This window comes from Trachurus trachurus (assembly GCF_905171665.1).
Source record: "Trachurus trachurus genome assembly, chromosome: 14".
Lineage (NCBI taxonomy): Eukaryota > Metazoa > Chordata > Actinopteri > Carangiformes > Carangidae > Trachurus > Trachurus trachurus.
In genome coordinates, this window is record NC_139903.1 from 287,965 (window position 1) to 299,438 (window position 11,474).

Consider the following 11,474-nt stretch of genomic DNA (forward strand, 5'->3'; position numbering starts at 1 on the left):
TTGACGACCTCTGCCACACTGTCATGGAGCCAGGCCCTCTTTTGTTCATCAGAGCCTTGGAGGATGTGGTCTGGAACAAAACCCTCTGGTTTGGCTAAAAAAGTATAAGGAAAATTATGTTAGGCCATGGTATATGCTTTTTACCTTGTTTCATATCTTGCATTTTCATGCAGCCAATAAAATTTCTTGAATCTGTGTGGTATCTTGTAATAATCTTTCTGTGATTTGAATGAACCGAAAATTGACATATTTGGCTTGCTTAACATGCCTATGCTCTAAACGTGACATTTGTTTACCTGCGTGTAAACAGGTCTAAAAATTTATTGACAAACAATTTGGTAAATAAATAAACTGATTCATATCAGTTTATTGGCTACATGTAAATGCACTGATTCAGATAATTATTTGGGCTAAATACCTGATACATCATCCAGGTTGAAGTGTTCCATCGCTGCTGCCAGGAAAAGGGCTGTAGTGTCAACCTGGACAAACTGTTTGTAGGCATTGTATGCAGCGTGCGGGCCTTGCTTTGCATTGCTGCACCTTGAAGTCAAAGTCTCAGTTATTGGATAGGCATGTCAATATAGAAAAAAATAACTTGTGTTTTGTTGTGATGATGAAGGAATACACATAATATGTATTTCTGATTATCACACGGTGAAATGGAGTACTAAATACTGATTGGCTAGCAGGTTGTGTGTTAAGTCTTCCTAAAGCACAACTACTGTATGAAGTAGATCTGGTTAAAAAGTTTAATCACCTCAACAATGCTCGTTTGAATGGCAGCCATACCAACTATAGTAAAACGCCAGTTGAACTTGACAGCTACAGTGGACTCAACTGTTTGTAGCGATAACCACTGTTGAAAAGAAAGTAGTAGAGCAACTGATCAGGCTTGTATATACATTAGCTACGCCCTTTTGTAGACTATGTTTTAAACTGACGTTCATTCTTTGCAGCCTCCACATTAGTTGCAACCGTGTGATAAGCGGAATAACAGCCTTTGAGGTGTGCCGTTATACAGAATTAATGAACTTGGCAGAAGCAAACTTCACTCCAGCTAGCACCGACGTGAAGTAACACTTCCGCCTCGCTCATTAATTCCTTCTACCAGTACACCTCATCGCCTGTTATTTCATACATAACTGTTAGGCAGTCTCCAAGCAGGGACTGCAGATAAAAAACATTTTACATGTAGTAAAGTAAACAATATTTAAGAGGAATTAGAAGAGGGAGAGAACAAGACACTTGTTAATGAAAGCAGACCAAAAAAATGCAGGCAAGGATACAGAACTAAAAAAGGGAGACAGAGTAAAAAGTTGACATACACACACAGACAAAGGTAACATATGTCAGGACAGAGAGAAATAAAGCTCAGAGAAAATAAGACATACATGGTAAAAGTTGACAAACAATTGGAGGAGACACACAGACAAATAGAAGTGGATAAGTTAGAGCTGACATAGGAAATGGTTTGATGGATGGATTGACAGATACATAAATACATAGATAAACATAAAGAGAGGCAGACAGACAGGTAGATAGATGAGTAGAAAGACGGACAATAATAAACACATTACCATTTTGGCGGAAACCAGCCCAATTCATGGTGGCTGTTGCTCATGTCATAAACATGCACACAGTTCATATATCCAAGACAAATTCATGTTTGGCGAAGATCATCAGTAGAAGAACAGTCCTTGGGAAGCATTTATAAACACATGGTTTTAAAAACAGATCATACATACACAAACATAACAGAGCATATGGCATTAATCTAAAGGCATTATATCTCCATATCTACACATGTTGTACTCTATAATAAGTACCTTAACTTATTCATGTTTGCAAGGAGAGTTCCATGGTCCTTTGCAGAGTCCACACTGTAAAAAATCTGGTGATAGATCTGTGGAGCATATTAAAATAACAGAATTACCGGTAAAATTTCAAATATTCCATGTAAAGTACTTGTGCATACTTATGTGTGGTGTCACAGTTAGGACATCAATTTCCAGACTATATGTTGGAGGCAAATGAAATATGCCGGAAGCATTAGGCAGCGCTAGCCTTGCCAGTATTTTTGTTATTGGGAAAGACAAGTACAGACCAAAAATATATTTCTAATGGCATGCCAATCTTCAAACTTGAATGCGAGGCCCTCCAGTCTGTCTTTTTCAGTTTCTCCATCAGCAAAGGCCAACTGGACATTCCTGCAGTTGCTCTCTGTAAGTCTGTCGCCTCCAATGAAAATCTTCTCCAAACCATCAGGAGATAACGGGACATACCTACAGAGAACAGACCATTAAAGAATGATTTTCAACAAATTTTTCATTTTTTCTATAAATAATTATGGACTATCTAGACAAAAACATTTCAACAATTCCAATTCTTTCAGTATGGTTCAATCCATGTTTGGAAAACTGTCCCTCAATGTCAGGAAGATACATATCCTTTGATATTTACTCGTTCTGAAGCTGTTGGAGAACGTCAACCAAGTCACCAGTTTGACACTCATTCTTGAACAGAAGTCCGAGTGGGAACTACATATAGAAAAAAAAACAAAAAACAACAATTACAATAACTGTGTCTAAAACCTCAGGAGATGTACTACTTTAGTTTGGCAGATGCAATAATGCAAACATTACAAGAATATTTCTTTCATTGTGTTATAATAAGAACGACTTACATGGGTTGAAGGCTGGGACATTGCTTCAGAATACTGGTGTGGGATGTGGTGCACAACAACATTTGAGAAGGGTTTGAACACTTCCAGATACGTTGTGAGGATTCGGCTTCCCAACACCACAAATTCTCGACAGAGGTTGGCTTGAGTCTGGTTGTCAGGAAGTGACATTCCAAGGTCATATTCTGTCAAGCTATTTGTCGGTTGAGAGTTTTCCAGGTGGAGTGTGGGGACTCGGTCGATGACACACATGTGGTGTATCCAGTGTATAGATTTGTTTGGCACATTTGTAGACTGGTGATGTGTGTGCATGAAAAAATCAAGGTTGTCAAAAATTATTGAATAGGTACTTGGAACCCGTGAAGGAGGAGGTGGTGGAGAAGGCAGAAGTGCAACACCCAAATCGGCCATTTCTTCATTAGACAGGGTGCTGAAAGTGAAAACATCACAGCCATCCGGCTCCTGTGTAAGCTGCTCTGTGGTCCCTGTAGTGCTGCTCTGTTCTGTGGTTGTGGGCACTGCACTTGTTGAAATGTCTGAAAGGAAATAGAAATCAGTCTGTTATATTTTACAATGAAAGTCTCAGGGAATAATAGCTACTCATAAAAATAAAACAAAAAATATATTAAAGCTAGCTGACCTGATATGGTAAGATCCTCCAAGCTTCTTTGAATCTCTGCAGCTGTGGCGTCACTTGATGTCGCGCCTTGTGACTGGGAGCTGTAGAAATATTCCAATTCCCTTTTCAGGGACAACACAGGAACTGTGCAGATGTGTGCAAGCTCTTTTTGTTTCCCAACTGCTCGTTGGTGGACTGTGGAAATTCCCAGTTTTGCCAGTCGTTGGAAAACAGCCCTTTTAGCGCCACCATACATCAAAACTGAGTCCACATAATATGCAAGGGCAGATAATCTTGGTTGCCTTGCCCTCAAAGCTACTGATGCTGCCGTGCAAATGTGGGGCACAGAGTCTTCAGTGATCCTTGACAGTAGACTTGTTAGGAATGGGGCCATCTGCTTTAGTTCCTCATGCAGTGTCACAAATGAAAATGATTGCATGTCATTTGCACCTGACCTCCATAGCATGAACTGATGCAATGGATTGCACAGCATCTTGCACTCAGCCTCAACAATGTTTACAAAACTGGGACGTAAGTGGTTGGTGAGCTCTTTGTGTTGTGAGATGAGATTGGCAGCTCTCAAAAAGTTCTTTTTTGCCAAGTTCTCAATAATTCCAGCAACGTCTGACTGGCATTTGAAGGTTCTTGTATCATGTAAGGAGTATGTCAGGACAACCTACAACAGAAACGGTATATAAGGGTTTCATGCAAATACAAAGTAAACAAAACAAAACAAAACACATTGATCAAGGAATACATTTGCATTATTGTGCTCTGAGTGTATGTGAACTCATATGTGGGCTGTTGCAGTGACCCCCCTCCTGCCTCTGACCAAAACAATGGAAAAAAAATGCTAGGCGTTTAGCACCTAACATTACAGCAATTGAAAATGGGCTAAATCACGTTTTGGGCTTATCTAAAAGCTGAAGCGGAAAAATATACACACACTGGCTAATACTTTTAGGCTACCATGAATATAGAAATAGAGTTGTTTTACCCACCTCAGTAACACTTGTCCGTGAAGGTAACGTTGACGTTACGGTGGACTTGCGAGATTTCTTTATATCCCTCGGAGTTTTAGACGGAGTGGGTTCTCTGTCTCTTTTTTCAACGACACTTGCACTTGCTCCAGTGTCCGATGTCTCCTTGTCTTTCCAAGTATTAATTATATCCGTGTCGTTTTGTAATCGGACAAGTACTCGGTAACATTTCATGCACATCCGACTGGAGCGAAGCGGTGTTTTGATCAGATTCAAACCGAACTTTGAAAGCAGACTTTCTGTCTTATTGTCAAATATAATCTTTGAATGCGTTATTGTTCCTTTGATGCGTAGATTTGAGGAACAGAAACGACAACACTCGTCAATACACATCTTCTTCTTCTTGTTGTTGTTTTACGGCGGTGGGATGTCGATAGCCTACACATGTTTTCTATATGCTCAAAAAGACTACAATGCTAAACCACCCGGCTTCCGGCGCATAGCATACGTCACCGCCAAGCAGCAGCGATTAGTCGAAGCAAACGGAAGCAACCGCCTCCCGGAAGCAAACGAATCTCTACGGCTGGTGTTCAGACGCTTTTTGAAATGTAATGAAATAAGCGGCTGATGCATCAGGCTAGGAAGCTGCCATGCAATGCGCGAACCACGACCCATCAGGAGCAAGGTGGGTAACTACGGCAGCAACCGGGACAGAGCGGGATTCGAACCGCCAACCCTCTGATAATTTTTCCTTCACAACTCACCGCCACCTGCCATGTGCCAAATATAAGACACTGTCATCTAGTCTTGCATTTCTCTTTGTAGCATGCTGTAAATAAAACTATGAACACAAATGTAATGAGGAAACATTAAAAAACCCAGACACAGTTACATAAGTAAAATGAGTAGTGTCTATTCCGTCTTCTGTGTGAGAGGACGTCCTCTCTGGTAGCAGAGCGTGGAGCAGCTCAGAGGTCGCAGCCTCCTGCAGACTCAGCACATGGTGGATAACATGTCTAGATCTTATCTGTCACATTTCCCCTATTTCTTCCTCTTGCCACTCCCTGTGCTCTTTGTCCTCCTCTTTCTTCCTCTCTTTCTTTCTTTTTTTTTCTTCTTACATTGCATTTTATTCTTGCTGTTGTGTTGTGTTGTATTATATTGTGTGTATTGTTGTTGTTTGAAAGGCTGCTTGTGACACCCAGCAGCCCCTCAATCCCTTCTGCTGTGTCCTCAATGTCAGTGTGGCAAGGTGAAGAGGGCCCGGGCGGGGATTGAACCCACACCTCCCGGGTAAGAGTCATGCGCACTTGCCAGGCACCCAAAGGGACATCCCCTTGGCCAAGTAGCCAGGGCACATGATCAATTGGAGGCATAGTGACAGGAACCTCAACTGTCACATCAGCACAAACTGACACTCTACTCTCCCTGGAGGAAGTGTCTGCAGACCTGAGGAGACTGCGTCCTGGCAAGTCGGCTGGCCCTGATGGTGTTTCAGCTAGACTCCTTAAGGACTGTGCTGCCCAGCTGGCTGTGCCTCTCCATACCATCTTCAACCTGAGCCTGCAGTCATGTAGGATCCCTCTTCTCTGGAAGACCTCGTGCCTGGTGCCGGTTCCCAAAGTGGCGAGGCCAGCAGGAATCAGTGACTACAGACCAGTAGCCCTGACTTCTCATATTATGAAGACTCTGGAGAGACTACTACTTCGCCACCTTCGACCTCAAGTGCAGCATTCTGTGGACCCCTTGCAGTTTGCATACCGGGAGAACATTGGGGTGGACGATGCAATCATCTACATGTTGCATCGGATTTACTCTTACCTGGATGAACCTGGGCGATATGTGAGACTGCTGTTTCTAGACTTTTCCAGTGCCTTTGACACAATTCAACCTAGTATTCTGAGAGGAAAGCTGGAGAAGATGGGTGCCCATCCAACCATCATCTTGTGGGTCTATAACTATCTGACAGAGCGGCCACAGTATGTGAGGCTGGGGAATTGCATGTCAGACACAGTGGTGAGCAGTGTAGGAGTACCACAAGGTACTGTGCTCTCACCTTACCTCTTCACACTTTTCACTGCAGATTTCACATCCACATCTGAATCTTGCCATGTTCAGAAGTACTCTGACGACACGGCCATAGTGGCATGTGTGAAGAAGGGACAGGAAGATGAATACAGGGACCTGGTGGGGGCGTTCACAGACTGGTGCAACAAGAACAACTTGTTGCTTAAAGCAGAAGTAAGTGATATATTTGTGTTAATATAAGTCTTAAATAGTTGTATCTTCCGACAGCAATCACTTCTATAGAGTGTTTGGTCTGAAACACGGGTCTGTCAGTCACTCTGCTCTGCTCTGAGCCCAGGAGAAAACTTTCCTTGTATCCTACAACCTTTATCCAATGAGGAGAGAGAACGGCATAAAGGGGCGGTCCTCTCTGTGTGTGCAGCCAAGGGATGCGCCTGAATGTGGTGACGTAGGGACGTCGAGGACCAATAGATCCATGACGAGGGCGGGGGCTGCTATCTCCGTCGGCTGACAAGAAGTTATGGTGCGTTCAAGGCAACTCGTAACTCGTGTTTTTCCGACCTGTGAAGTCGTACCAGTTCGTTATAGTGACTTTCACAGGTAAAACAGGTCGGAAAAACACGAGTGGGTTGCCTGGAACGCTACAAAGTCGTAAGTTGTGACTTGAAGCTGTAATTTACGGTTTCAAAAACCTGCCTGGAACGCAGCATTAGCCAAAACCACCGGATCACTCACTTCTGCTTTAATACATCAAAGACCAAAGAAATGATTATTGACTTTGGCAGGTCCAAGAGATCCTTACGGCCTGTGACCGTGGATGGGGTGGACATTGAGAGGGTTCAGTCATACAAGTACCTGGAGTACACCTTGATGACAGGCTGGACTGGTCCGTACACACAAATGATGTGTACAAAAAGACACAAATCTGATGATGTGATTTGTTTCCTGTTTGCTGCTCCTCGCCTGTTTTATTTACTCATATTTAAAGGCATTGCATGTCTGAGCTCAGGCTTCATTAAAGACTTTGATTTTCAACTTTGACTTGGTTTCCTGTCTGATCCCTGAGTTTGAGTCAATCACCAGGGGTCTCATTTATAACCGTTGCGTACGCACAAAACGGGGCTGAAAGTGGCGTACGTGACTTTTCACGCCAAGGTTGTGATCTATAAAAAACAAACTTGACGGGAGAATGTGCGCAGCTCTAAGCAAACTCTGAGCCATGCGTACGCATGGTTTGGAGGAAAAGGGGAATTGGCGACACAGACGGTGTGGTGGTGAACTGAAGTCAGACTCAGGAAATGATGAGTGAGAAGAACGATTATGTTTTTATTATCGGCCGCCACACATTTAATTTCAACCCGTATGCGTTAGATCCATGTTGCCACGGTGATTTAATTCAACAGCGCCCTTATTTTGCATCGGACTGGTGTTTCAGAAACATCTTCTTAGAATCTACTGTAACTTAAAATTCAAAATCAAAATTCCTTCTCTATATTTAATCACCACCGTCTCTCCGTCATATTGTCCACTCCCAGAGCGCAGGAGGAGGAGAGGAGGCGCGGCTGCATGGGATAAATACATGGTGTAAATAACTATATGTTCCTATGATACTGTGTGAACATATGATCTTGAGTCAATTAAATCTCAAACCCTGGGGAAACAAATCCAGTAATCGTTCCCACAATTGTTACATTCTGTTTTCTTGTTATCAAGAGAAGTGTCATGTTTGATCCTTCCTCAGAATGTAACTGATTCCGCTAATTATTCAAAGTTTTATCGATCAGTCTAATTACTGTAAATGTATGAAGAGCCCCGTGCGTAATTCTGCACCACGGCACCGCTGGAGGAGAAAGGAGGGAGAGGGAGACCATGATGAATGGTTAATAACTCGTTTCAGATTAGAACTGTTGTCATTGTTGTAACCATGTGCCGAACCGGGTCCAGCATTTGAGAGGCAGCGCACCAAAACAACACAGCGTGCAGCAACACGTCACGTCGCCACTTTCACACCTGCAGCTAATTCACAACACCGACAGAACAACAGCACGTCAGGCTCATTGACATGCAGATCGCATTCATGTGGTGGTTTGCATTGACCATCTATGGTTAAAACAGGGCGTGTACAGGGCGGAACGTGAAGCGGATTCAGCTGTGCACACTTGTAGGAACTCTGTGATTTATAAAGGGAAGTTTGCTTGCAAGTGTGCGTACGCAGGGTTTTATAAGTCTGAATATTTACTGGCGCACGCAAAACTTGGCTTTTGGGCGTACGTACACTTTTAGTAACGATCCCACGCACAGTTTTATAAATGAGACCCCTGCTGCTTTATGACAGTTACACAGGCTCCATGTGTAGAGACGATATTCTAACTCACTACTCCTCTTCCTGACACACACCAGCCTGACGACCTCTCCCTCCTCCTCCTGCTATCAGATTTCAGCCTGTTCACTGTTTCCTCTGCTCTCACACACCCTCCTCTCTGCACAGGGGAGGAAACCAGTGACGTGTCAGAAACAGAAAGTGAAACTTACCGACATTCAGTCCTGGAAGAGAGATGGCGGCGCAGCAAATGATTCAGCTGGATCAAGAAAAATGGAACTGTTCGATCTGTCAGGATCTTCTAAAGGAGCCGGTGACTATTCCCTGTGGACACAGCTACTGTATGAGCTGTATTAAAAACTGCTGGGGTGAAGATGATCAGAAGAAGACATGCAGCTGTCCTCAGTGCAGACAGAGCTTCACACCGAGGCCAGCCCTGGTGAAAAGCACCATGTTAGCAGAGTTAGTGGAGGAAGTGAAGAAGGTCGGACTGAAAGTTGCTTCAGCTGATCCCTCCTACGCTGGACCTGGAGACGTGGCCTGTGACTTCTGCACTGGGAGGAAGCTGAAAGCCGTCAAGTCCTGTCTGGTGTGTACGGCCTCTTACTGTGAGCAGCACCTTCAGCCTCACTACGACGTAGCTCCACTGAAGAAACACACGCTGGTCCAAGCCTCTTCTAAACTTCTGGAGAACATCTGCCCTCGCCATAATGAGGTGATAAAGATCTTCTGCCGCACCGATCAGCAGTGTATCTGTTCTCTCTGCTCCATGGATGAACACAAAGGCCACGACACAGTCTCAGCTGTAGCAGAAAGGGCTGAGAAACAGAAGGAGCTCGGGCTGAGTCGTCAAAAGATCCAACAGAGAATCCAGGACAGAGAGAAAGATGTGAAGGTGCTTCAACAGAAGGCGGAGGCCATCAACCTCTCTGCTGATGAAGCTGTTAGTAACAGTGAGAAGACCTTCACCCACTTGATCCAACTCATGGAGAAGAGAAGGTCTGAGGTGAAGCAGCAGATCAGATCTCAACAGGAAACTGAAGTGAGTCGAGTCAAAGAGCTGGAGGAGAAGCTGCAGCAGGAGATCACTGAGCTGAGGAGGAAAGACTCTGGTCTGGAGCAGCTGTCAATCACAGAGGACCACCTCCATTTCCTAAACAACTACCCCTCTCTGCCACCTCTGGGTGAAGCAACGAAGTTACCCACCATCACTCAACAATCTAAGACATATTTTAAAGAAGTGACAGCAGCAGTGTCAGAGGCCAGAGATAAACTACAGGCTGTTCTCAGTGAGGAGGGGTCAAAGGTCTCATGGTCAGTGTCTCAAGTAGAAGTTTTACTGCTGCAGAGAGAACCTCAGACCAGAGATGAGTTCTGGAGATTTTCAAAACAAATCATTTTGGATCCAAACACAGCACACACACGTTTGTTACTGAGTGACAGGAACAGAAAAGTAACTGTGATGAGAGTGGACCAGTCATATCCAAGTCATCCAGACAGATTCACTGGACATGAGCAGGTTCTGAGTCCAGAGGGTCTGACAGGACGTTGTTACTGGGAGGTGGAGTGGAGTGGTGACGTTTATATAGCAGTTTCCTACAAGAACATCCAGAGAACAGGGTATGAATGTGCATTTGGATACAATGACAAATCCTGGTCATTACACTGCTTCAGTGGTGGTTATAAATTCAGACATAACAGTAAAGGTGCCTTCGTCTCAGGTCCTCTGTCCTCCAGAATAGGAGTGTACCTGGATCACAGGGCAGGTATTCTGTCTTTCTACAGCGTCACTGAAACCATGACTCTCCTCCACAGAGTCCAGACCTCCTTCACTCAGCCTCTACATCCTGGAATCTGGCTTTATTATCCTGTTGGAAACACAGCTGAGTTGTGTGAGCTGAAGTACAGGAGTGTTTAGTGTGGTTCATCATGATGCTGCAGTCGACCCCAACCCCCAACCAACACACACACACCTTTCTTCTGGCGAGCAAGACTAGCACTGATACAGACAGTGATGGTCTAATGTTTTAATTTTCTACTTCTGGATTAGATTATTTTGTTTGATGAATCTTTATCGTTACTTGCATTTAACATGTGGATTATATTATGGATGTGGAAAATATCAGCATGTGTAAAGTGTCTATCAAAGATTATTGATCATATTAATCATCACTATGAATATAACCTGGATGATTTTATATTTACTCTGTAGTTGTATGGAACACAGACTGTTCTGCTGTTGTAATCATGTTATCTAAATCACTTTACTCTTATGTATGGAAAAATATATATGTATAGATATAAACTATAATAATCTATAGATTATCCACGTTGTCAATGAAAAAATATAAGATTGTAAAATTTAAAAATATGATCCTTTAAAGTGTGTATAAATCATTTAACAGTTCATGTGGATTATATTATGGATGTGGAACATATCAGCATGTGTAAAATGTCTATCAAAGATTATTGATCATGTTAATCATCATTGTGAATATAACCTGGATGATTTAATGTTTACTCTGCTGTTGTAATCATGTTATCTAAATCACTTTACTCTTATTTATGGAGAAATATATAAAAAACTATAATAATGTAAAGATTATCCACATTGTCAATGAAAATATATAACATATAAGATAGTAAAATTTAAAACTATGATCTTTTAAAGTGGATTGACGTGTTGTTACTTTGTCAGTTTGGAGGAACAGGTGTAAAAACTTACTGTACAACATTATACAAATAAACAGGTTCATGTGGATTATATTATGGATGTGGAACATATCAGCATGTGCAAAGTGTCTATTAAAGATTATTGATCAAATTAATCATCACTATGAATAT

General features: G+C 42.8%; 1 protein-coding gene across 1 annotated transcript; it reads left to right on the forward strand.

Moving 5' to 3' along the window:
* Positions 1-8,865: 8,865 nt before the first annotated feature.
* Positions 8,866-10,548, forward strand: LOC310997302 (tripartite motif-containing protein 16-like; the record flags this gene model as incomplete). Its single annotated transcript, XM_083986978.1, has 1 exon — positions 8,866-10,548. One exon carries the CDS (start codon positions 8,866-8,868, stop codon positions 10,546-10,548), a length of 1,683 nt encoding a protein of 560 aa, XP_083843104.1.
* Between the last annotated feature and the right edge of the window lie 926 nt (positions 10,549-11,474).